Genomic DNA, 27,125 nt, shown 5'->3' on the forward strand with positions numbered 1-27,125 from the left:
TTAACAGGCTTCCACAATGCAAGACATCATGTCAGAAAAAAAGTCAGAGCCATTAAAGACAAGGTCCCAAGTCTCGGTTAGCTCCAGGAGCTCAAAGAGGTCACTGAGCAGTGACATGGTCTCTATTGCCCGTGCAAAAGCAGAAGCTGCAAAGGTAAAGGCTGCCTTTGCCGAAAAAGAGATGCAAATGAAACTAGAAAAGCTACGCATAGAAGCTGTGTTAAGAGAAATTGGCTGCAGAGAAGGAAGCAGCGGCAGCAGTAGCTGAGGCAGACATCTTAGAAGAACTTGCAAACCCCATCAGTGAGAGACTCAGCAACATACTTGAGATTAAACCTGATCATCATGACAATTTGCAGCATACTACAGACTATGTGCTGCAACATGCCAAGCCAAATGATTGCCTGCATTCATCTCCAGGAGCAGAGTCGCCTCCTGCAGTCCATACACTCTACATCAAGCCAGAAAATAATCCCATACTGGGTGAGCCTTCAGTGAAACCTGCATCCAAGCTATCAAACCACTATGATACAGTCGCCCACTTCAGAAAGGAAGGGTCGTGGGGTAGAAATCACAGCGACAGCATTTCTGATGACCACAGAACACCTCCAGACTACTCACACAGAGATGAAGGTATGTTGGATTTCCTTAAGTTCTTTGCACACCGTTGAAAAGGACTCACAAGGTTTAAAGACCGACCTGAAGGCTATAGAGCATGGCGATCATCCTTCAAAAATACAATAAAAGATCTAGATCTATCTGCAAGTGAGGAGGCCGATCTCTTAGTCATATGGCTGGGGAATGAGTCAGCAGAACATGCAAGAAGATTCAGAGACATCAATGTTAACTTCACAAGTAGAGGACTGAGCATGATATGGGAGAGAATTGAGGAGTGTTACGGTTCCCCAGAAGCCATAGAAAATTCACTCTTCAAAAGAATAGAGGACTTTCCTAAGATTCCTAACAAAGGCTTCCAGAAGCTGAGAGAGTTAAGCAACCTGGTGTCAGAGCTCCAAGTACCTAAGGAAGAAGGAGATTTGCCAGGCCTTGCCTTTCTAGATACATCCCAAGTAGAGATGAGCGAAGTATTCAAAAATTCGATTCGACTGATTCGGCGAATTCGTAGAAAAATTTCGATTCGAGTCGAATATATTCGCTGTGAATTTAACTTAAAAAAGGGTGTTTCTAGGCTTCAGAGAGACTTAATATTAGTGCTGAACACTGTACCTTTAATTTAAATGCCCTTGGAGTCTGCTGGGGAAGAGAAATAATACTGTCAGGCAGTATGACATGCAGATGAGTGCCGTCGATCTTAGAATCACCGCACACTTCACTCATTTGGGCAGTCACGGGGCCAAAACCAGAGTGTGGAGCCACAGTGTGGCGGTGGAGGCAGCAGCAATGGGAGGCCATACAGCACCCTATGACAAAAATGGAAACCACCAGCAGTGTGAGGAGACCTGAAAGTGGCACATGGCAGAGTGTGGCGATAGAGACAGCAGCAATGGGAGGCCGTACAGGGACCCATGACACACTCTGGACCTGGCAGCAGCATGAGGAGGCGGTACAGGGGCCCATGGCAGATTACGGGCCTGGCAGCAGCATGAGGAGTCGGTACGGGGGCCCATGGCAGATTACAGGCCTGGCAGCAGCAATGGGAGGCCGTACAGGGACCCATGACACAATCTGGACGTGGCAGCAGCATGGGGAGGCGGTACAGGGGCCCATGACAGATTACGGGCCTGGCAGCAGCATTTGGAGTCGGTACGGGGGCCCATGACACACTCTGGACCTGGCAGCAGCATGAGGAGGCGGTACAGGGGCGCATGACAGATTACGAGCCTGGCAGCAGCAACTTGGACAGGAGGACGTTCAGTTTCTGCACCGTCTGGTGCGTGCTCGCAAACTGTTGTCTCTTGGAAACGGATTCCAAGAAAGACTGCTGACGGAATCCGTGAAGAGGAGTAGCAGGAGAAGGAGCATCTGAACGAGCGGAATATGCCAACAAGCGACAACAGGGGCCCATGGCAGATTAGGGGCCTGGCAGCAGCTATGGGAGGCCCGTAATCTGCCAGCACCCTATGACAAAAAATGGAACCCACCAGCAGTGTGAGGAGACCTGAAAGTGGCACATGGCAGAGTGTGGCGATGGAGACAGCAGCAATGGGAGGCCGTACAGGGACCCATGACACACTCTGGACCTGGCAGCAGCATGAGGAGGCGGTATATAGGGGCCTATGGCAGATTAGGGGCCTGGCAGCAGCTATGGGAGGCCCGTAATCTGCCAGCACCTTATGTCAAAAAATTCTACAAACCAGCAGTGTGTGAGACCTGAAAGTGGCACATGGCAGAGTGTGGCGATGGAGACAGCAGCAATGGGAGGCCGTACAGGGACCCATGAGAGACTCTGGACTTGGCAGCAGCATGAGGAGGCGGTATAGGGGCCCATGGCAGATTAGGGGCCTGGCAGCAGCTATGGGAGGCCCGTAATCTGCCAGCACCCTATGACAAAAAATGGAACACACCAGCAGTGTGAGGAGACCTGAAAGTGGCACATGTTTGGGGCATGATTCATGGCGGATTTAGTCAGTTGTGTCAGGAACTGGTGGTTTGAAATGCAGACTAATCCACGCCTGATTCATTTTCACAAACGTCAGTCTCTCCACACTTTGGGTGGACAGTCGTGTCCTCCGCGGAGTTGCAATACCTCCTGCCGCACTAAACACGCGCTCCGATGCCACGCTACTGGCCGGGCATGACAGCCTTTCAAGGGCAAATTCAGCTAGTTGGGGCCAAAGGTCAAGTTTCGTTGCCCAGTAGTCAAGGGGATTGTCTACCTCGGTTGGCAGGGTGCTGTCCAAGTAGGCCTAAGCCTGTTGTTTGAGGTCCTGCTCCAGGTCCACCTGATGCTGCTGCTGCTGCTGCTGCTGCGGCTGGTTAGTAGTTTCCTCACTGCGCTGGTGAAGAAAGCTACTCATCATCGACTGCAGACTGAGGCAGCCGCTGCTGGTGGAGCTGCCACTGCTCCTACCACCCCACCCCTCCCCTGCTGCCATGGCAGCGGAACGCGAGCGCACAGGGCCCACAGTGTCTGAGGATGGACGTTGGCGCAGACAGGCAGAGACCAGCTGACTACATAGGTGGTTTTTATAGTACGTTATTTTGGCCTCCCTCTCAGCAGGTGTGAAAAAGGCCACCATTTTTGAACGGTAGCGAGGGTCCAACAAGGTGGACAGCCAAAAGTCATCCCTCTGTCTGATGGTTATTATTCGGCTGTCGCTACGCAAGCAAGCGAGCATGCTATGGGCCATTTGTGCCAAGGAATGCGAGGGACTCCCTGCCTCCATCTCCACAGCATACTGCCACGGTGCGTCTGGGTCCTCTGTCTCCTCCTCCTCCTCTACCAGATGCTCCTGCTCCTCCACTCCTGTCCGCTGAGTGGAAAAACCACCCATTTCACTCAATAATTCCTGAGCACCAATGTCCTCCTCTACCTCCTCCTCTTCTTCCTGTCCTGCCCCCACAGGGGTCATGTGGCGTTGAGATCTGTGCGCCACGTCTACCGCACCCTGACCAGCCATTGTTAACAGCATTTGTTCCAGGACGTGCAACAGAGGAATGACGTCGTTCATCCCATAGTCCTGCCGACTCACGAATAGCGTGGCCTCCTCAAAGGGCCTGAGCAAGCGCAGGTGTCACGCATGAGCTGCCAATGGCTGACATCTAAGTTACACAGGGAGTACCTTTATCCGCTTTTAACATCAGGAAATCGGTGATGGCCTTTCGCTGTTCGTAAAGGCGGTCTAACATATGTAGGGTTGAATTCCACCTTGTTGCAACGTCACAGCATGAGGAGTCGGTACGGGGGCCCATGGCAGATTACGTGCCTGGCAGCAGCAATGGGAGGCCCGTAATTTGCCAGCACCCTATGTCAAAAAATTCAACACACCAGCAGTGTGAGGAGACCTGAAAGTGGCACATGGCATGAGACACTGTGGACCTGGCAGCAGCATGAGGAGGCGGTATATAGGGGTCCATGGCAGATTAGGGGCCTGGCAGCAGCTATGGGAGGCCCATAATCTGCCAGCACCCTATGTCAAAAAATTCTACACACCAGCAGTGTGTGAGGAGACCTGAAAGTGGCACATGGCAGAGTGTGGCGATGGAGACAGCAGCAATGGGAGGCCGTACAGGGACCCATGACAGACTCTGGACCTGGCAGCAGCATGAGGAAGCGGTATATAGGGGCCTATGGCAGATTAGGGGCCTGGCAGCAGCTATAGGAGGCCCATAATCTGCCAGCACCCTATGTCAAAAAATTCAACACACCAGCAGTGTGAGGAGACCTGAAAGTGGCACATGGCATGAGACACTGTGGACCTGGCAGCAGCATGAGGAGGCGGTATATAGGGGCCCATGGCAGATTAGGGGCCTGGCAGCAGCTATGGGAGGCCCATAATCTGCCAGCACCCTATGTCAAAAAATTCTACACACCAGCAGTGTGTGAGGAGACCTGAAAGTGGCACATGGCAGAGTGTGGCGATGGAGACAGCAGCAATGGGAGGCCGTACAGGGACCCATGACAGACTCTGGACCTGGCAGCAGCATGAGGAAGCGGTATATAGGGGCCTATGGCAGATTAGGGGCCTGGCAGCAGCTATAGGAGGCCCATAATCTGCCAGCACCCTATGTCAAAAAATTCAACACACCAGCAGTGTGAGGAGACCTGAAAGTGGCACATGGCAGAATGTGGCGATGGAGACAGCAGCAATGGGAGGCCGTACAGGGACCCATGACAGACTCTGGACCTGGCAGCAGCATGAGGAAGCGGTATATAGGGGCCTATGGCAGATTAGGGGCCTGGCAGCAGCTATAGGAGGCCCATAATCTGCCAGCACCCTATGTCAAAAAATTCAACACACCAGCAGTGTGAGGAGACCTGAAAGTGGCACATGGCATGAGAGACTCTGGACCTGGCAGCAGCATGAGGAAGCGGTATATAGGGGCCTATGGCAGATTAGGGGCCTGGCAGCAGCTATGGGAGGCCCATAATCTGCCAGCACCCTATGTCAAAAAATTCTACACACCAGCAGTGTGTGAGGAGACCTGAAAGTGGCACATGGCAGAGTGTGGCGATGGAGACAGCAGCAATGGGAGGCCGTACAGGGACCCATGAGAGACTCTGGACCTGGCAGCAGCATGAGGAGGCGGTATATAGGGGCCTATGGCAGATTAGGGGCCTGGCAGCAGCTATGGGAGGCCCATAATCTGCCAGCACCCTATGTCAAAAAATTCTACACACCAGCAGTGTGTGAGGAGACCTGAAAGTGGCACATGGCAGAGTGTGGCGATGGAGACAGCAGCAATGGGAGGCCGTACAGGGACCCATGACAGACTCTGGACCTGGCAGCAGCATGAGGAGGCGGTATATAGGGGCCCATGGCAGATTAGGGGCCTGGCAGCAGCAATGGGAGGCCCGTAATCTGCCAGCACCCTATGTCAAAAAATTCTACACACCAGCAGTGTGAGGAGACCTGAAAGTGGCACATGGCAGAGTGTGGCGATGGAGACAGCAGCAATGGGAGGCCGTACAGGGACCCATGACAGACTCTGGACCTGGCAGCAGCATGAGGAGGCGGTATATAGGGGCCTATGGCAGATTAGGGGCCTGGCAGCAGCTATGGGAGGCCCTTAATCTGCCAGCACCCTATGTCAAAAAATTCTACACACCAGCAGTGTGTGAGGAGACCTGAAAGTGGCACATGGCAGAGTGTGGCGATGGAGACAGCAGCAATGGGAGGCCGTACAGGGACCCATGAGAGACTCTGGACCTGGCAGCAGCATGAGGAGGCGGTATATAGGGGCCTATGGCAGATTAGGGGCCTGGCAGCAGCTATGGGAGGCCCATAATCTGCCAGCACCCTATGTCAAAAAATTCTACACACCAGCAGTGTGTGAGGAGACCTGAAAGTGGCACATGGCAGAGTGTGGCGATGGAGACAGCAGCAATGGGAGGCCGTACAGGGACCCATGACAGACTCTGGACCTGGCAGCAGCATGAGGAGGCGGTATATAGGGGCCTATGGCAGATTAGGGGCCTGGCAGCAGCTATGGGAGGCCCTTAATCTGCCAGCACCCTATGTCAAAAAATTCTACACACCAGCAGTGTGTGAGGAGACCTGAAAGTGGCACATGGCAGAGTGTGGCGATGGAGACAGCAGCAATGGGAGGCCGTACAGGGACCCATGACAGACTCTGGACCTGGCAGCAGCATGAGGAGGCGGTATATAGGGGCCTATGGCAGATTAGGGGCCTGGCAGCAGCTATGGGAGGCCCGTAATCTGCCAGCACCCTATGTCAAAAAATTCTACACACCAGCAGTGTGTGAGGAGACCTGAAAGTGGCACATGGCAGAGTGTGGCGATGGAGACAGCAGCAATGGGAGGCCGTACAGGGACCCATGAGAGACTCTGGACCTGGCAGCAGCATGAGGAAGCGGTATATAGGGGCCTATGGCAGATTAGGGGCCTGGCAGCAGCTATAGGAGGCCCATAATCTGCCAGCACCCTATGTCAAAAAATTCAACACACCAGCAGTGTGAGGAGACCTGAAAGTGGCACATGGCATGAGAGACTCTGGACCTGGCAGCAGCATGAGGAAGCGGTATATAGGGGCCTATGGCAGATTAGGGGCCTGGCAGCAGCTATGGGAGGCCCATAATCTGCCAGCACCCTATGTCAAAAAATTCTACACACCAGCAGTGTGTGAGGAGACCTGAAAGTGGCACATGGCAGAGTGTGGCGATGGAGACAGCAGCAATGGGAAGCCGTACAGGGACCCATGACAGACTCTGGACCTGGCAGCAGCATGAGGAGGCGGTATATAGGGGCCTATGGCAGATTAGGGGCCTGGCAGCAGCTATGGGAGGCCCTTAATCTGCCAGCACCCTATGTCAAAAAATTCTACACACCAGCAGTGTGTGAGGAGACCTGAAAGTGGCACATGGCAGAGTGTGGCGATGGAGACAGCAGCAATGGGAGGCCGTACAGGGACCCATGACAGACTCTGGACCTGGCAGCAGCATGAGGAGGCGGTATATAGGGGCCTATGGCAGATTAGGGGCCTGGCAGCAGCTATGGGAGGCCCGTAATCTGCCAGCACCCTATGTCAAAAAATTCTACACACCAGCAGTGTGTGAGGAGACCTGAAAGTGGCACATGGCAGAGTGTGGCGATGGAGACAGCAGCAATGGGAGGCCGTACAGGGACCCATGACAGACTCTGGACCTGGCAGCAGCATGAGGAGGCGGTATATAGGGGCCTATGGCAGATTAGGGGCCTGGCAGCAGCTATGGGAGGCCCGTAATCTGCCAGCACCCTATGTCAAAAAATTCTACACACCAGCAGTGTGTGAGGAGACCTGAAAGTGGCACATGGCATGAGAGACTCTGGACCTGGCAGCAGCATGAGGAAGCGGTATATAGGGGCCTATGGCAGATTAGGGGCCTGGCAGCAGCAATGGGAGGCCCGTAATCTGCCAGCACCCTATGTCAAAAAATTCTACACACCAGCAGTGTGAGGAGACCTGAAAGTGGCACATGGCAGAGTGTGGCGATGGAGACAGCAGCAATGGGAGGCCGTACAGGGACCCATGACAGACTCTGTACCTGGCAGCAGCATGAGGAGGCGGTATATAGGGGCCTATGGCAGATTAGGGGCCTGGCAGCAGCTATGGGAGGCCCGTAATCTGCCAGCACCCTATGTCAAAAAACTGAACACACCAGTAGTGTGTGAGGAGACCTGAAAGTGGCACATGGCAGAGTGTGGCGATGGAGACAGCAGCAATGGGAGGTCTCCCATTGTCCCAACATGGCCCAAATAGTCCCAACATGGGCCCCCTGGCCACGCTTGACTTTCTGGCCACATAGTCGACATACGGCTACGTTTACTTCCTCGGGCGGCTTGACGAAAAATTGCCACACCGCCGAGTAGGAAACTTTGCCCCCGATACTCCTCACTGGCTGACTGCTGCTTCCTCCGTGCACACCGGCACCACTACTGGCCGTGGTGGTAGGCTGCAGTGGAGCTGGTGCTCTACTCCGTGGCCGTTTGGCTCCACTGACACTGCTTCCACTGACACTGCTGCGACCCTCCTGCTGTCTCCTGGGCAACCCACCGACTGTTTCGCTCACTGCCAAGCTGCCACCCTCTTCTCCTGATGATGCGGAAGAAATTGCCTGATGACGACGAGGCTGCCAAGTGCGATCAACCTCCTCATCATCAAGTAGGGTCTCCGCTTCACTACTAGCCCCCTCGGCTGCGTCTGGGTCAGGAGACAGACCTGTCTCTAGACCGGCTACCGGGCTACTCTCCTCGCTACTACTTCTTCGCCTAGCTGCTGAAAAGGCGGATGTCTCCCCCCGTTCCTGACCGCCCTCTGTTAGCTCTTCCTCACTGTACAGTGGGGCTGAGCCCACAGCATGCGATACTTCGCTTGGTGAGGGAACACCAAAGGACAGGGGCAGGTAGAGGACACGTGATTTCAGTGGGCTAGGTCCCGGGCCATGCCAACTAACGGTTGTGTCTGACGTACCCACCGACCGTTGGCTGTAGGTGTCAGAGGTGACCTGGGAAGAGGAAGACGACCGAGCCAACCAATCGACGACGGCAGGGTTGTCGGTGGAGACACGACCGCTGGATGACACCGGGAGCACTGGCCTCTGGCTGCGAATAGTGCTGCCTCGACCCCTTCCTCTGCTGCCACGTCTGCTCGCTCCTAAAACATTGCCTCCTCTGCCACTCCTCTGCATGTTGTCTGACATACTCTTTAATTAAACGATTATGTGTCCCTGAGTAACAATTCTGTGTCCCTGAGTAACAATTCTGTGTCTGTGCGAGTAACAATTCTGTGGCCCTAAGTAACAGTTCTGTGGCCCTCAGTAACAATTCTGTGTCCCTGATTAACGTTTCTGTGGCCCCAAGTAACAGTTCTGTGGCCCTCAGTAACAATTCTGTGTCTGTGCGAGTAACAATTCTGTGTCTGTGCGAGTAACAATTCTGTGGCCCTAAGTAAAGTTTCTGTGGCCCTAAGTAACAATTCTCTGGCACTCAGTAACAATTCTGTCTGTCCCTGAGTAACAATTCTCTGGCACTCAGTAACAATTCTGTCTGTCCCTGAGTAAAAATTCTGTGGCCCTAAGTAAAGTTTCTGGGGCCCTGAGTAACAATTATCTGGCACTCAGTAACAATTCTGTCTGTCCCTGAGTAACAATTCTCTGGCACTCAGTAACAATTCTGTCTGTCCCTGAGTAAAAATTCTCTGGCCCTAAGTAAAGTTTCTGTGGCCCTGAGTAACAATTCTCTGGCACTCCGTAACAATTCTGTCTGTCCCTGAGTAACAATTCTCTGGCACTCAGTAACAATTCTGTCTGTCCCTGAGTAAAAATTCTGTGGCCCTAATTAAAGTTTCTGTGGCCCTAAGTAACAATTCTCTGGCACTCAGTAACAATTCTGTCTGTCCCTGAGTAACAATTCTCTGGCACTCGGTAACAATTCTGTCTGTCCCTGAGTAACAATTCTCTGGCACTCAGTAACAATTCTGTCTGTCCCTGAGTAAAAATTCTGTGGCCCTAATTAAAGTTTCTGTGGCCCTAAGTAACAATTCTCTGGCACTCAGTAACAATTCTGTCTGTCCCTGAGTAACAATTCTCTGGCACTCCGTAACAATTCTGTCTGTCCCTGAGTAACAATTCTCTGGCACTCAGTAACAATTCTGTCTGTCCCTGAGTAAAAATTCTGTGGCCCTAAGTAAAGTTTCTGTGGCCCTGAGTAACAATTCTCTGGCACTCCGTAACAATTCTGTCTGTCCCTGAGTAACAATTCTCTGGCACTCAGTAACAATTCTGTCTGTCCCTGAGTAAAAATTCTGTGGCCCTAATTAAAGTTTCTGTGGCCCTAAGTAACAATTCTCTGGCACTCAGTAACAATTCTGTCTGTCCCTGAGTAACAATTCTCTGGCACTCGGTAACAATTCTGTCTGTCCCTGAGTAACAATTCTCTGGCACTCAGTAACAATTCTGTCTGTCCCTGAGTAAAAATTCTGTGGCCCTAATTAAAGTTTCTGTGGCCCTAAGTAACAATTCTCTGGCACTCAGTAACAATTCTGTCTGTCCCTGAGTAACAATTCTCTGGCACTCCGTAACAATTCTGTCTGTCCCTGAGTAACAATTCTCTGGCACTCAGTAACAATTCTGTCTGTCCCTGAGTAAAAATTCTGTGGCCCTAAGTAAAGTTTCTGTGGCCCTGAGTAACAATTCTCTGGCACTCCGTAACAATTCTCTCTGTCCCTGAGTATGAATTCCGTGGCCCTAACTAGCGTTTCTTTGTCCCTAAGTAAAGTTTCTGTGGCCCTCAGTAACAGTTCTGTGTCTGTGCGAGTAACAATTCTGTGTCTGTGCGAGTAACAATTCTGTGGCCCTAAGTAAAGTTTCTGTGGCCCTAAGTAACAATTCTCTGGCACTCCGTAACAATTCTGTCTGTCCCTGAGTAACAATTCTCTGGCACTCAGTAACAATTCTGTCTGTCCCTGAGTAAAAATTCTGTGGCCCTAAGTAAAGTTTCTGTGGCCCTGAGTAACAATTCTCTGGCACTCCGTAACAATTCTGTCTGTCCCTGAGTAACAATTCTCTGGCACTCAGTAACAATTCTGTCTGTCCCTGAGTAAAAATTCTGTGGCCCTAAGTAAAGTTTCTGTGGCCCAGAGTAACAATTCTCTGGCACTCCGTAACAATTCTGTCTGTCCCTGAGTATGAATTCTGTGGCCCTAACTAGCGTTTCTTTGTCCCTAAGTAACAGTTCTGTGGCCCTGAGTAACAATTCTGTGTCTGTGCGAGTAACAATTCTGTGGCCCTAAGTAACAGTTCTGTGGCCCTCAGTAACAGTTCTGTGTCTGTGCAAGTAACAATTCTATGTCTGTGCGAGTAACAATTCTGTGGCCCTAAGTAACAGTTCTGTGGCCTTCAGTAACAATTCTGTGTCTGTGCGAGTAACAATTCTGTGTCTGTGCGAGTAACAATTCTGTGGCCCTAAGTAAAGTTTCTGTGGCCCTAAGTAACAATTCTCTGGCACTCAGTAACAATTCTGTCTGTCCCTGAGTAACAATTCTCTGGCACTCAGTAACAATTCTGTCTGTCCCTGAGTAAAAATTCTGTGGCCCTAAGTAAAGTTTCTGTGGACCTGAGTAACAATTCTCTGGCACTCCGTAACAATTCTGTCTGTCCCTGAGTATGAATTCCGTGGCCCTAACTAGCGTTTCTTTGTCCCTAAGTAAAGTTTCTGTGGCCCTCAGTAACAGTTCTGTGTCTGTGCGAGTAACAATTCTGTGTCTGTGCGAGTAACAATTCTGTGGCCCTAAGTAAAGTTTCTGTGGCCCTAAGTAACAATTCTCTGGCACTCCGTAACAATTCTGTCTGTCCCTGAGTAACAATTCTCTGGCACTCAGTAACAATTCTGTCTGTCCCTGAGTAAAAATTCTGTGGCCCTAAGTAAAGTTTCTGTGGCCCTGAGTAACAATTCTCTGGCACTCCGTAACAATTCTGTCTGTCCCTGAGTAACAATTCTCTGGCACTCAGTAACAATTCTGTCTGTCCCTGAGTAAAAATTCTGTGGCCCTAAGTAAAGTTTCTGTGGCCCAGAGTAACAATTCTCTGGCACTCCGTAACAATTCTGTCTGTCCCTGAGTATGAATTCTGTGGCCCTAACTAGCGTTTCTTTGTCCCTAAGTAACAGTTCTGTGGCCCTGAGTAACAATTCTGTGTCTGTGCGAGTAACAATTCTGTGGCCCTAAGTAACAGTTCTGTGGCCCTCAGTAACAGTTCTGTGTCTGTGCGAGTAACAATTCTATGTCTGTGCGAGTAACAATTCTGTGGCCCTAAGTAACAGTTCTGTGGCCTTCAGTAACAATTCTGTGTCTGTGCGAGTAACAATTCTGTGTCTGTGCGAGTAACAATTCTGTGGCCCTAAGTAAAGTTTCTGTGGCCCTAAGTAACAATTCTCTGGCACTCAGTAACAATTCTGTCTGTCCCTGAGTAACAATTCTCTGGCACTCAGTAACAATTCTGTCTGTCCCTGAGTAAAAATTCTGTGGCCCTAAGTAAAGTTTCTGTGGACCTGAGTAACAATTCTCTGGCACTCCGTAACAATTCTGTCTGTCCCTGAGTATGAATTCCGTGGCCCTAACTAGCGTTTCTTTGTCCCTAAGTAAAGTTTCTGTGGCCCTCAGTAACAGTTCTGTGTCTGTGCGAGTAACAATTCTGTGTCTGTGCGAGTAACAATTCTGTGGCCCTAAGTAAAGTTTCTGTGGCCCTAAGTAACAATTCTCTGGCACTCCGTAACAATTCTGTCTGTCCCTGAGTAACAATTCTCTGGCACTCAGTAACAATTCTGTCTGTCCCTGAGTAAAAATTCTGTGGCCCTAAGTAAAGTTTCTGTGGCCCTGAGTAACAATTCTCTGGCACTCCGTAACAATTCTGTCTGTCCCTGAGTAACAATTCTCTGGCACTCAGTAACAATTCTGTCTGTCCCTGAGTAAAAATTCTGTGGCCCTAAGTAAAGTTTCTGTGGCCCAGAGTAACAATTCTCTGGCACTCCGTAACAATTCTGTCTGTCCCTGAGTATGAATTCTGTGGCCCTAACTAGCGTTTCTTTGTCCCTAAGTAACAGTTCTGTGGCCCTGAGTAACAATTCTGTGTCTGTGCGAGTAACAATTCTGTGGCCCTAAGTAACAGTTCTGTGGCCCTCAGTAACAGTTCTGTGTCTGTGCGAGTAACAATTCTGTGTCTGTGCAAGTAACAATTCTGTGGCCCTAAGTAACAGTTCTGTGGCCTTCAGTAACAATTCTGTGTCTGTGCGAGTAACAATTCTGTGTCTGTGCGAGTAACAATTCTGTGGCCCTAAGTAAAGTTTCTGTGGCCCTAAGTAACAATTCTCTGGCACTCAGTAACAATTCTGTCTGTCCCTGAGTAACAATTCTCTGGCACTCAGTAACAATTCTGTCTGTCCCTGAGTAAAAATTCTGTGGCCCTAAGTAAAGTTTCTGTGGCCCTGAGTAACAATTCTCTGGCACTCAGTAACAATTCTGTCTGTCCCTGAGTAACAATTCTCTGGCACTGAGTAACAATTCTGTCTGTCCCTGAGTAAAAATTCTGTGGCCCTAATTAAAGTTTCTGTGGCCCTAAGTAACAATTCTCTGGCACTCAGTAACAATTCTGTCTGTCCCTGAGTAACAATTCTCTGGCACTCAGTAACAATTCTGTCTGTCCCTGAGTAACAATTCTGTGGCCCTAATAACGTTTCTGTGGCCCTAAGTAACAATTCTCTGGCACTGAGTAACAATTCTGTCTGTCCCTGATTATGAATTCTGTGGCCCTAACTAGCGTTTCTTTGTCCCTAAATAACGATTCTGTGGCCCTCATTAACAAGTCTGTGTCCCTGAGTAATGGTTCTCTGTCCCTAAGTAACTTTTCTCTGTCCCCAATTATCGTTTCTGTGGCCCTAACTCTGTCCCTGTCCCTAGTACAGAGCGGTCTGCCTCTGTTCAATAACTGCAGGCAAATGAAGAATTCCAAAATGGCCGCTATTTATAGCTCGACCATTACACAGTGCTGGCTGGCTGGCTGCTGATAGGCTGATGCGATCACATGTAGTTGAGGAATGCATTATGGGTCAGCGCGCCTTGTCTGCGCGCCTTCCCAGACATCCCCGCTCCGTCGCCGCACATGTCAGCCGCCATTTTCTGAAAAATTTCGATTCGCGCGTCCGAATTAGGCTATTTTTCGGATTCGGCACGAATCGAAATTTTTCCGATATTCGACTCGAATTCCACTTCGGATACTTCGATTCGCTCATCTCTAATCCCAAGGTGTTAATCGCATTGTGCAAAAACTACCTTACAGCCTTCAAGAAATGTGGGTTACACGAGGCTCCAACTACTAACAAAAACATAGCGTCTTTTTCCCACCATTCTCTTTCTTTACAGACTTTATTCGCCAAAAAGCAAAGATTAAAAATGATCCCAGTTTCGACTTCTCATCATATGATTCTACTTACTCTAGGACAGGTAAGCCTACTTCAACTCACAACTTCAAAGACATATCTGTTGCAGTACACAAAACAAGCGTTGTCACAATCATGCCCACAGGGAGAGGTGTGGTTCTCCATTTTACAAACTTCTACATTTTGGTATTTTTCTTAAACGAATATGCAGTCACCTGAGAGGAGGAGGTGTAGTATCATGCATATAAGAGCCAGGCACAGGTTCTCCCTGTAGAAAGAAGACTTCATGTATCTCCTCATTCCCCCTCCCTCAGGAATGCAAGCAGCGTATGATGCTGAGCCCTGCCTAACAATTCCTCTGCCACATAAGGTAGTGAAGATACTGGTTGATATAGTGTAGAAAAGAAGCTGTGAGTTTTTTTGTGAGAAGTCAGACAAGTGAGGACCGTCTTCGATAGAACATCTATCGGACAGAAAGCAAAGGAGAATCTTGCGGCAACAACTAAACCCAATGCGAGACCAGAAATCCTTTTTTTAGCTCATCAGACTTGAAACTGTTTAACTCCAGGCATTTGGCAAGTACTTATTTACCTAAACTTCTTTCTATTATCTGTTTGCTGTGCTGTTGTGCTCTGTACATTTATATATATATACTGTATATATATATATATATATATATACACACATATATACACACACTGTATATTTGTTACATCTCTCTGTAAATATTTTTACTGCACCCTTTTAACCTTTTGGTAATAAATCTTACTTTCTGAAAGTGTTGAATTGTTCCTATAGCTCTTAATTGCAATTTACGAATCCCTGCCTCTAAAAAGAACGCTACTATGAGTATTTAACCCTCTATATAACCGGTCTGTAGAGATAGCGGTATACTGTCGATTAACCAATCATCCTAGTGTATTGCTGAGTTTCCTCTTTCTCTGTATAAAAAGGAGGTGGTGGCAGTGTGAAGGGTTAATTGCGTAATTAACCTGACCCAGTAACAAGCGCATTCAGGCTGCCGGTACATCGATTGTGGTCCAATTAGCTCGAAAATCGTTGTGCAGCTGGGTGTGGCATTGTTTTAGATTGGTTAGTCCTTCGGTCACGTGTTTGGTGAGAAGGGCTGGGGTCTGACGCCGCGCCCGTCACATATTGTTGGCAGCGTATGTGGGATAGTTGCATTAAGAGCTTCAGTGCAGTGTTAAAAATTAGCTTTGCACTGAAGGATTGTAACCTTTGTGGAAACAGTCCTTAGAAACAAGCGGTGCATATTATATATATATAGAGAGAGAGAAAGAGAGACATATAGCAACAGCTCCTTTCTTTTTCTACTTTCTATTCTATCTTTGCTTGCAATTATGCCTGGGGCAGCAGAATACGAGAAAATGAGCAAAAATGATTTGAAGGCGGAATGTACCTCACGAGGATTGGACGTCGGTCGCAAAAATCGTGAAGATTTGATTCGGGACCTATTGGAGGATGATATCCGAGCAGAGCAGAACTCGGGGCAACTTGACCCTGACAGGTTTCCCGCTACATCCAATCCCAGTGGCTCAGAGATGGCCTCGCAGGATAGGAATATAGAGACTGACTGTTATGATCCGCCAGGTGGTGCCTCCGGCTGCCCACTTGACAGACCTACCCAGAGCGTGGAGTCTAAGTCCCGGTCTGTGCTTTCACCAGGGCCCCTGATGGTGGGGATGGACTTGTAACAGACCAGGGCCAGGTCACGACCTCTGAGCAGGCCCACCAGTGGCAGAGGGAACCTCTGGGGATGTATGTAGGTACCGGGAGAGCCAGATGTGAGGAGGACGGCGGAACCTAGCAGGACGGGTCACGAGCAGTGGTCCCGTGGGGTAAGCGGGGTACAGAATCGACAGGCGAAGAGTAGTCAGGTCACACGCAGGGTCAGCAGGATAAGTCAGTCCGCAGATTGGTCAAACAAGCCGGGGGTCAGGAGAGGAGAAGGCAGAGTAGTCAGGGCAATCCGGGTCAAACACAGGAGAAGGCAGCGTAGTCAGGGCAATCAGGGTCAATATGCAGGTACAGGAACTCAGGATCACAGATAGACCTTGCGGCGATTTGTGACAGTGCAGGGCATCTTTAAATATTGCGCCCTGCACTGTCATTGGCCATCCAGGACGCGCCCCTGGGCTGTCATTGGCCACCCGAGGCGCACCCGCGGCTCCTACTGCGCATGCACGGCGTCCTGTCAGCTGCGGCCCGTCGGGACCTGGTGCCTGTGTCCCAGCGTGAGCCACCGCTAGTGCGCGTGCGCCGGGAGAGGTGCCGTACCGAACCCTGACACTGGAGGATCCCCAAATGTTGTCATCACACCACCGCCTGAGCAGACCAGCACCGGAGTGCCTATAACCAGCAGAGACTCTCCTCAGAGGCAGGCAGAGGCAGGAAGCCCTGAAACTCCTCATGGAGACAGATCTTGAGGCACATCTGCGGTCCATGGAACGCCAGGCTGACAGAGAGGTGGCAGAACGCCAAGCAGCATCAGCATCAGAGAGGTGGTGGAATGCCAAGCAGCGGCTGACAGAGAGGCTGCGGAACGCCAGGCTCAGAGAGAGGCGATGCAGAGGGAAGCTGATGATCGGCACGAGCTGGAGATGGCGAGGCTCCAGCCACAGCGACAGGTGCAGAACCCCGGGTCCCTAGAGCCCAGGGATGCCACTCTGGCCGTGGGCACAGCCGTCAAGTTTCCACTGATGGACAAAGATAGTGACATTGATATGTATTTACTGTCATTTGAAAAAACGTGCTGTCAGTACCATGTGCCCCCAAACTCAATGGGCTCGGTACCTGACCCCAGGGCTACAAGGCAAGACCCTGGATGCGTTTGTTGAAATGCCAGAGGGGCAGGATGACGATTATGAAGTCTTAAAAGAAGCCATCATCCGGAAGTACCAGATGACCCCGGAAGTGTACCGCAAGCGGTTCAGGTCATGCAAAAGGGACCTGGGGACTCTTACACAGATGTGGCGAGTCGCTTACGCACCACATTCTGACAGTGGACTAAAGGACTGAAAGCTGACTCCGAGTCTTTAGAAGATCTCATGATACGAGATCAGCTCCTGCATATCTGCCTGGCAGATGTCAGACAGTTTGTCTTAGAAAGAGAACCAGCCTCTGCTAAAGCTGCAGCCGATTTGGCAGATACCTTTGTCCACACGTGAGTGTCTGACCATCACAAGGCTCCTCCAAATGGCTGGAAAGGAGGGAAATCACCCATAGCAACCCCTCCTACGCCGGTGAGTCAAGATCCCCCTCAACCAACACCTGCAGCACCTGGGACCAAGCCATTCCTGCCTGACAACCGCAGATGTTTCACCTGTGGGAAAGCCAGACATCTCAGGATGCAGTGTCCTGAGCAGAAGAAGATGACATCATCTGGCCAGCAACTCTTCTTCAGTGCTGTTTGTCCGCAGGAAGATGCGGGTAACCCCCGCCAACTTGCAGCCAGTCACTGTGGGCAACCGGTCTGTAATTGTTTTCCGGGACACCGGAGCCAAAGTCACCTTGATCCGGCCGGAGGTGATTAAGCAAAGGAACCTCATCCCAGGAAAGTTCCTTACCCTCATGGGAGTTGGGGGGACCCGTTCACACATACCCTGTGCAAAGTTATTCATCGATTGGGGTGCGGGAAGGGGGATGAGGGAGGTGGGGATGAAATTCTCACACCTTTTTTGTTGGGTGTCGATTTGGGTACTCTTTGTGTCCTATTACGCCCCTGCCGAGAATACCCGGAAGGCCCCCCTGGAACTCTCTTTACATGCCGAGATACTGTGTGCAGATGTTGGGGTAATGTCTGGGCAACCTGTGGATGGACAGAGAGAGGGGGTCGGGAGTGGAGCTGGAGAAGGAGAAGAAATCCCCTTGTCTGGTGAGGTATCGAACTCATGTGCCATGGACATTAGAAACGTACCTATTGATAATGATGACGATGAAGCTGATATTGATAATGATGATAATGTTGATACGGTCAATGATAGTGATGATAATGATGACGATGATGCTGATATTGACAATGTCAATCACGTTAATGATAATGTTGATAATTCTGATGATCATGAAGATAAAAATGATGCATTTTCATTGTTGGGGGTCAACCACAGTGCTGTGAAGGGGGCAGAGGTACAATCTCTGGGGGCTTAGCAAAGTGATAGTCTGGATAGGCCTGTTCCTTGCCTAGGCCCAGAGGATTCTACCTTGATAAGTGTCCAGGCGTTGCCCTTGCACGGTACTGGATAGCCGGCTGGGACTTGTATTTCCACGTGTAAGGCAGCACTGGAAAGCAATTCACACATGGAGCTCAACAGCCAGATAGCTGTAAGCTTCCCTGCTGAGGAGGGTAAACAAAGCCCTGACAGGGAGACTGAAAGCATGTCATATGATCTGACCTGTCTTGGAGTGTCACCAGGCAGACAAACGTGTCCTAGGCAGTGACAGCACACCTGGATTGGAAGTGCGAGGGGCCTCACTGGAGTTGATCAGCGGGTCTCCAAGAGGGGGCTGCGGCCTTCAGCTCCAATCACCTCTCCTTTCCAGTCAGGTACAGGAGCTGCTGGCAAGGCCTATGAGAGATGGTGTCAGAGTCCAGGAAAACCCGGGGATTGCTCACCGTGCTGTTCATGAGTTGGAGGGCAGGGTGTATCTTTCCCCCATGCCTTCAGCCAACCTCATCTCACAGGACTGAATGAGCCAAAGAGACAGAGGGAATGGTGCCGTCTGGAATCCAGGGGTCAGCTAGAGTCTGGACATTCCCGGTAGTCTCGGTCCCCAAACAGGATCAGATGATCAGACTTTGTGAGGACCTTGGGAAACTGAGCGCCAGCCCTGGGGTTGTGGCCTACCCCATGCCCAGGAGCCATGAGGTAATGAAGCATCCGGAAGGGGCCTGCTGTCTAACCATCATGGACGTGAGCCGAGGGTCTGGGCCACCATCTCTAACCCAGGAGGCTCAGGACAAGTCAGCCTTCACCACCCCATGTGGCTTGTCTGAATTACCGGGAAAGCTAATTGGGGTTGAGAATGCACCAACCACCTCCCCAGGGGTCAGGAATGGTCTAGAATGTGGAATGGAACGGTGTGCAGTTGCCCACTTTAGGGGCCTTGTGGTGTTTGGCCCTGTCTGGGAAGAGCAACTTGGGCCCCTGTCATTAGTCAGGAGTGAACTGCCCGTGCCTTGTCTGACAGTTGAGAATGGTAACTGTCAGAGGGGCATGTCAGTGGTTCAGCTTTGGGAACCACCGGTAGGAAGAGACCCCCAGAGGTCTGGGAATGGGGAGACTGAGGCAGTTATGGCCTGGCCGACTCCCCAGGGCAAGAAGCAGGTTTCGTCAGTCTTGGATGCAGCTGGCTACGGTAAGACGCCTGGGTGCAACTATCATGGCTCATCTGGACCCGTGACTGACCTAGCAGGCAGGAAACGGACGGAACTGGTGTCCTGGATGCTAGCAGGTAAAGAGGACTGTTCATCTTGGACGAAGGTACCTGTGGACTCATCCGGGCAGCGATTTCTAGAATTCGCCTGTCCGGTTCACACAGGCGCTACTACCTTCGGGTCAGATGTAGTCCTGGTTCAGAGGAAGGAGATGGGAGAGGGAAAGCTCATTCTCTACCTCGACAAAAAGCTACATCTCAATATGTTAGCGGATGACACCCCTGAGCGAGCCAAAGTGTTTTGTGGTATCGCCATGATATCTGGATAGTCACAGCCGACTGGTGCTCCCCCGTGACCACTCACTTGGTCGGCACAACAGAAGGAACCTGGTTCTCCCGCAGTGCAATGGCACCCTGTCAACCCAAGGTGAACCTCTGGGCAGTGGTTGGTTGCGTCAGGAGGGAAATTGTAGTCCCCCCCCATGCAACCACCTGAGGGGGGAGGTGTCACAATCATGCCCACAGGGAGAGGTGCGGTTCTCCATTTTACCCCAAACTTCTACATTTTAGTATTTTTCTTAAACTAATATGCAGTCACCTGAGAGGAGGAGGTGTAGTATTGTGCATATAAGAGCCAGGCACAGGTTCTCCCTGTAGGAAGAAGGCTTCATGTATCTCCTCATTCCCCCTCCCTCAGGAATGCAAGCAGCGTATGATGCTGAGCCCTGCCTAACAATTCCTCTGCCAAATAAGGTAATGAAGATACTGGTTGATGTAGTGTAGAAAAGAAGCTGTGAGTTTTTTTGTGAGTAGTCAGACAAGTGAGGACCGTCTTCGATATAACATCTATCGGACAGAAAGCAAAGGAGAATCTCGCGGCAACAACAAAACCCAATGCGAGACCAGAAATCCCTTTTTTAGCTCATCAGACTTGAAACTGCTTAACGCCAGGCATTTATTTGGAAAGTGCTTATTTACCTAAACTTCTTTCTGTTATCCGTTTGCTGTGCTCTGTGTATATATATATATGTTACATCTTCTTTCTGCACCCTATTTTTCTGCAACATATTTTTACTGCACCCTTTTAACCTTTTGGTAATAAATCTTACTTTCTTAATTGCAATTTACGAATCCCTGCCTCTAAAAAGAACGCTACTATGAGTATTTAACCCTCTGTATAACCAGTCTGTAGAGCTAGCGGTATACTGCCAATTAACCAATCATCCTAGTGTATTGCTGAGTTTCCTCTTTCTCTGTATAAAAAGGAGGTGGTGGCAGTGTGAAGAGTTAATGGCGTAATTAACCTGACCCAGTAACAAGCGCATTCAGGCTGCTGGCACATCGATTGTGGTCCAATTAGCTGGAAAACCGCTGTGCAGGGTGCAGCTGGGTGTGGCATTGTTACGCACGTGACAGCGCGGTTTTAGATTGGCTAGTTGGTCACGTATTTGGTGAGAAGGGCTGGGGTCTGACGCCACACCCGTCACAAGCGTATCATCAACAGAGAAGCCTTCGCACCTTGCAAAGAACTGCAAAGAAGGTATAAACTGTTTAGCGTGTGACAGTACAGAGCACAATACGGCTCTACATCCAGGGCCAGCGCCATGGACTCTTACCCCCTCAAACCAGGCTGAAGAGCATGGCGGGGAGCAGCGAGACAGTACCTCCTGTAGTGACACCCCAGTGCACCCAAGTCTGCGGAGAAGGTCTCTTTGGCAAATCCTGCTCCGAGATTTGTCTTGTCACAGTTTACCCCATAGGCCACAGACAAAAGGCAGTAAAGCTGTACGCAATCTTGTACGATCAAAGCAACAGATCACTTGCTAGCTCGGCCTTCTTCAACACCTTTAAAATCGAGGGAGAAAAAGGAGAGAAGCGCCTCTAAGTGCAATAAGTCTTTTAATTCAAGTCTAAATGTAGAAACACTCACATGTGTGAAGTAATCATAAGCATAAAAACCGTGGTTAACAATAGTTAACGGTGGGGTGGTAACCCGGGTGAAGAGCCGTCATCTCTCTGCGATGTGGGGAGGTCAGCTCTCGGCTGGAACAGCGTGGTGGCTGGAGGGGGAACAGTGGTGAGGCCAGCCTTCATGCACGTCCTCCCTCAAAGCCGGATGGAACGCACGCTGGAACGTAGCGGCGGCGTGGCCGTGATGACGTCAGATCCCAGGGTGCACTGCGACGCGTTTCGGAGCATGCACTGGCCGTGGAAGGCGGAAGTGCACTCCTTTTTCAAGCAGGGGGAAGTGGATGAACAGGGGTGAATATATAGGGAACGTGAGTCTAATTGATCAATTAACCAATTAACCAGTGATTGACCATTGCTGTCAGGTGAATAGTGTAAAGTCATGGATGTTAACTGGGGGGTAAAAGGAAACCAAATGGAAAAAAGAGAGGATGTAATAAATAAGAAAACGGAAGACGAAAGAAAAAAAAAAAAAAAAAAAATTATGTTCTGGGAGATTAGTGGGGTAAAATGTTCACCTTGCAGCACTGGCACATCAATTATGTAACAGTAGTGAGCAGATATTTAGTGGTAATACAGCATGATTGCAAGATGATACAGCATGATTGCAAGATGATAAACATATTGGTAATAATACATGCAGATGACATTATAAAAAGTAAATTACATTGTAAAAAATTGTAAAAAATTGAATAAAATATAAATAATGAACAAAAGGTTATAAATAATAAACTAAAAATTGGATAAAAAAAAAAAAAAAAAAAAAAAAAAATTCGATAAAAAATTTGATTAAAAAATTCGATTAAAAAATTTGATTAAAAAAAAAAAAAATTATAAAGAAAGGGGGGGGGGGGGGGGGAAGTATCATTGTGAGTGTTGAGTGGCTGTGAATGGGAGATTGTAGTGTTTATAGTATAGTGTTAATGTCTAATTCCTCGTTGAGTCCGCCTGGGGACAATGTATCTAATGTAAATATCCAATAAGTTTCTTGTGAACAGAGTTTTTTGAAACGATCAGACTCAGAGAGATTGTTGTGTATGGATTCTAAGACCCATACTTGTAGGCCATCAGTGGATTTTTGGTGATATTCAAGGAAGTGGCGGGGGACGCTATGTTTGTCTTTACCATCTTCAATAAGACGTCTGTGCTCGCCAAACCTGGCGCGGAGGGGTCTGATGGTTCGTCCCACATATAGGAGGCCGCAAGGGCAGGATATACAATAGATCACATGATCAGTGGAGCAGTTGTAAAATTCTTTGAATGAATAGGTTTTTCCTTTTGTGGTGAAGTTTTTTTGTCCGTGTTTAACGAATTGGCAAGTTTTGCATAGCGCTTTGTTGCATCTATACATGCCGACAATGGGTATGAGGCAGATTGTGTTGAGTGTGTTGGTGGGTGGGTTGTATTTGCTGGGGGCAATCTTGTTTTTAAGGTTGATGGCTTTGCGGTAGGTGTATTTTGGTTTTTTATCTAAGATGTCTATTAAATGTGGATCCTGTAGTAGTATCGGCCAATGTCTATTGATGATAGACTCCATTTTGTGAAAGTTGTTGTGGAATTTGGTTATAAATCTGACCTGGTTGGGAGGCTCTGAGTTATTGTGTGTTTGGGGTCTACCCTTGTGGTAGAAGGAGTGGGCCTCATCTACTAGCTTGTGTGGGTAACCTTTGTCTAGGAATTTCTTTATTAGAATGTCACTCTGGAGATTGTAATCTGAATCTGTGGTGCAGTTTTGTCTGAGACGACAGAATTGTCCTTTAGGTATATTTTGGATCCATTTGGGGTGGTGGCAGCTGTTGAAGTGGAGGTATGAGTTGCCAGATACGGGTTTGAAGTGGTTTTTTGTTAATATTTGGAGATTGTCATGGTATAATTCGAGATCTAGGAATACAAGAGTATGTTTGTGGTGAGTGGAGGTGAAGGACAGTCCAAAAGGATTTGAATTGCAATGGGTTACGAACTGGTCTACGTGTGATATTGGTCCATCCCAGATGACGATAATGTCATCTATGTAACGGCCGTAAAAGATGATGTGGGCGGCAAAGGGATTGTTGTGCCATATGTGTTTGTCCTCCCAGAAACTCATAGTCAAGTTGGCATATGAGGGTGCAAAGTTGGCTCCCATGGCTGTACCTTGAGTTTGTAAGTAGAAATCGTGGTTGAATGTGAAGTAATTGTGTTTGAGGCAAAATGAGGTGGCGTCTACTATAAAGGAAGATTGTTTGGGGTTGAGTGATGGATCCAAGGATAGATAATGCTGGATGGCGGTGATGCCTACATCATGGGGTATCGAGGTGTATAGGGAGCAGACATCTAACGAGACCCAACAATAGTCGGGTTCCCAGGAGTATGTTTGGAGTAATTCTAGCAAGTGTCCGCTGTCCCGGATATATGAGTGTTGAGCCTGTGCAAGGGGTTGTAGGAAGTGGTCGATATATTGGGAGAAACCGCTGGTAATGCTCCCTGTGGCCGCTACGATTGGTCTTCCTGGTGGATTATTTGGATTTTTGTGTACTTTGGGGAGAAAGTAAAAATACGGGGTGTTGTAGAAGTCTTTAGATAGAAAAGAGGCTTCCTGCTTGGTGATGACACCATCAAGTAAGGCTGTGTTCGTTAGTAGTAGTGCGTCCTGTTTGAATTCGGGTAGTGGGTCTTTAGTTAATTTGGTATACGTGGATGTGTCTGAGAGGAGTCTGAGGGCTTCGTCTATGTAGTCAGTGGTATTAAGAAGTACAATGCCGCCGCCTTTATCGGCGGGCTTGATAATAATGTCCTTATTGTTTGATAAAGTGGTAATGGATTTTTTTACAGTGTTTGGTAGATTAGAGGCGGAATGGTGCTGGTTGGGATTGCACAATTTGATGAATTCCGAGTAGACTACTCTATAAAAACTTTCCAGGTAGGGGCCCTTAGAATGTGTGGGATTGAATACTGATTTGGGTCTGAGCGTAGTGTGTGCCACAGGTGGGGGGTATAAAAGTTGTGAAGTGAGTGTAAAATCTAAAGGTGGGCCATCATCAGGGTGAGACTCAGCAAATAATTGTTCTAATATGTCTAAGGCGTCTGAGTCAGATGGGGTTGAGGGGTTGATATTGTCTGTGTCAGGTGAAATGGCTGTAGGCTGAGTTTTTTTGGATTGAATGTGAAAGAATCTTTTTAAGGTGAGATTGCGTATAAATTTATTCAGGTCTTTGAATAGTGTGAATAAGTTGGGTGGGGAAGTTGGGGCAAAGTTTAGACCGTGATTGAGCAGAGAGATTTCAGTTTGTGATAGTTGATGGTTGGATAAGTTGAAGATTTTTACAGTTTGCGGTGTTTGTGTTTGGTGTGTGTTGCGGTGTTTATTTCGTCCCCCCCTACAGCCTCTGTGTGAATAAAGAAATTCCTAGACAAAGGTTACCCACACAAGCTAGTAGATGAGGCCCACTCCTTCTACCACAAGGGTAGACCCCAAACACACAATAACTCAGAGCCTCCCAACCAGGTCAGATTTATAACCAAATTCCACAACAACTTTCACAAAATGGAGTCTATCATCAATAGACATTGGCCGATACTACTACAGGATCCACATTTAATAGACATCTTAGATAAAAAACCAAAATACACCTACCGCAAAGCCATCAACCTTAAAAACAAGATTGCCCCCAGCAAATACAACCCACCCACCAACACACTCAACACAATCTGCCTCATACCCATTGTCGGCATGTATAGATGCAACAAAGCGCTATGCAAAACTTGCCAATTCGTTAAACACGGACAAAAAAACTTCACCACAAAAGGAAAAACCTATTCATTCAAAGAATTTTACAACTGCTCCACTGATCATGTGATCTATTGTATATCCTGCCCTTGCGGCCTCCTATATGTGGGACGAACCATCAGACCCCTCCGCGCCAGGTTTGGCGAGCACAGACGTCTTATTGAAGATGGTAAAGACAAACATAGCGTCCCCCGCCACTTCCTTGAATATCACCAAAAATCCACTGATGGCCTACAAGTATGGGTCTTAGAATCCATACACAACAATCTCTCTGAGTCTGATCGTTTCAAAAAACTCTGTTCACAAGAAACTTATTGGATATTTACATTAGATACATTGTCCCCAGGCGGACTCAACGAGGAATTAGACATTAACACTATACTATAAACACTACAATCTCCCATTCACAGCCACTCAACACTCACAATGATACTTCCCCCCCCCCCCCCTTTCTTTATAATTTTTTTTTTTTTTTTTTTAATCGAATTTTTTAATCGAATTTTTTAATCAAATTTTTTATCGAATTTTTTTTTTTTTTTTTTTTTTTTTTTTTTTTTTTATCCAATTTTTAGTTTATTATTTATAACCTTTTGTTCATTATTTATATTTTATTCTATTTTTTACAATTTTTTACAATGTAATTTACTTTTTATAATGTCATCTGCATGTATTATTACCAATATGTTTATCATCTTGCAATCATGCTGTATCATCTTGCAATCATGCTGTATTACCACTAAATATCTGCTCACTACTGTTACATAATTGATGTGCCAGTGCTGCAAGGTGAACATTTTACCCCACTAATCTCCCAGAACATAATTTTTTTTTTTTTTTTTTTTTTTTTTTTTTTTTCTTTCGTCTTCCGTTTTCTTATTTATTACATCCTCTCTTTTTTCCATTTGGTTTCCTTTTACCCCCCAGTTAACATCCATGACTTTACACTATTCACCTGACAGCAATGGTCAATCACTGGTTAATTGGTTAATTGATCAATTAGACTCACGTTCCCTATATATTCACCCCTGTTCATCCACTTCCCCCTGCTTGAAAAAGGAGTGCACTTCCGCCTTCCACGGCCAGTGCATGCTCCGAAACGCGTCGCAGTGCACCCTGGGATCTGACGTCATCACGGCCACGCCGCCGCTACGTTCCAGCGTGCGTTCCATCCGGCTTTGAGGGAGGACGTGCATGAAGGCTGGCCTCACCACTGTTCCCCCTCCAGCCACCACGCTGTTCCAGCCGAGAGCTGACCTCCCCACATCGCAGAGAGATGACGGCTCTTCACCCGGGTTACCACCCCACCGTTAACTATTGTTAACCACGGTTTTTATGCTTATGATTACTTCACACATGTGAGTGTTTCTACATTTAGACTTGAATTAAAAGACTTATTGCACTTAGAGGCGCTTCTCTCCTTTTTCTCATCTACAGAAGTTGCTACAGCTTATTTGGAAGCCTTGCCCTCAGTGCCACACGGAATCCTACGCTCTTCATACAGTAGCCACTAATACCACCATCACCCATACTACCATTTCCCAGGACTTTGCAGTGTTTGCGCTGTTACAACCCTTCCTCATTTTTTCTGAATCATTTTGTGCTCATGTAGCAGTACCAGCAGCATCCACTCACTTAGTCCTCCACATGTACATGCCTGTGCATAGGTTGGCAAACATATGTGTGTTTAATGTGCATATATGTGTACATGCATGTATACCTAGACATTTATTTGTAGTATTTAGTTATTTGGTCGTTTTCTGTAATTTGACCATCATTATGATTTAATATTTTTTAACTCATTGTATTACCAACACTATTTTACTCATTCACTACTCCATAACTAATTGTCAATTAACCACTCTCTCCTTTCCCTTTTTTTTTTTTTTTTTTTTTTTTTCTCCTCTCCTTTCTTTTCTCTCAAACAATTTTGATACAATCTATTTTTG

General features: G+C 48.3%; 1 protein-coding gene across 1 annotated transcript; it reads right to left on the reverse strand.

Annotated features, from left to right (window-relative positions):
* LOC149441049 (uncharacterized) lies at positions 1-26,831 on the reverse strand. The gene is made up of 5 exons (XM_089657821.1): positions 26,812-26,831; positions 22,642-24,778; positions 20,964-20,974; positions 17,989-18,123; positions 1-193 (listed from the first exon to the last, which is right to left on the reverse strand). The coding sequence occupies exons 1-5, from the start codon at positions 26,829-26,831 to the stop codon at positions 1-3; spliced, it is 2,496 nt and encodes an 831-aa protein (XP_089513947.1).
* Positions 26,832-27,125: the final 294 nt, after the last annotated feature.

The sequence above is a fragment of the Staurois parvus genome, unplaced genomic scaffold (genome assembly GCF_062004578.1).
Source record: "Staurois parvus isolate SC_StPar_1 unplaced genomic scaffold, SC_StPar_1.0 ptg001032l, whole genome shotgun sequence".
Taxonomy (NCBI): Eukaryota; Metazoa; Chordata; class Amphibia; order Anura; family Ranidae; genus Staurois; species Staurois parvus.

Excerpts from the sequence above, each read along its gene's own strand:
- LOC149441049 (XM_089657821.1), bottom strand. The coding sequence starts at position 26,831 with ATGTACATGTGGAGGACTAA. Across the intron at positions 24,779-26,811 it reads ATGTACATGTGGAGGACTAA|AGGCTGTAGGGGGGGACGAA; the intron begins GTGAGTGGATGC and ends TTATTCACACAG. Across the intron at positions 194-17,988 it reads ATCGTCATCATTATCAATAG|TTTCATTTGCATCTCTTTTT; the intron begins GTACGTTTCTAA and ends TAGCTTTTCTAG.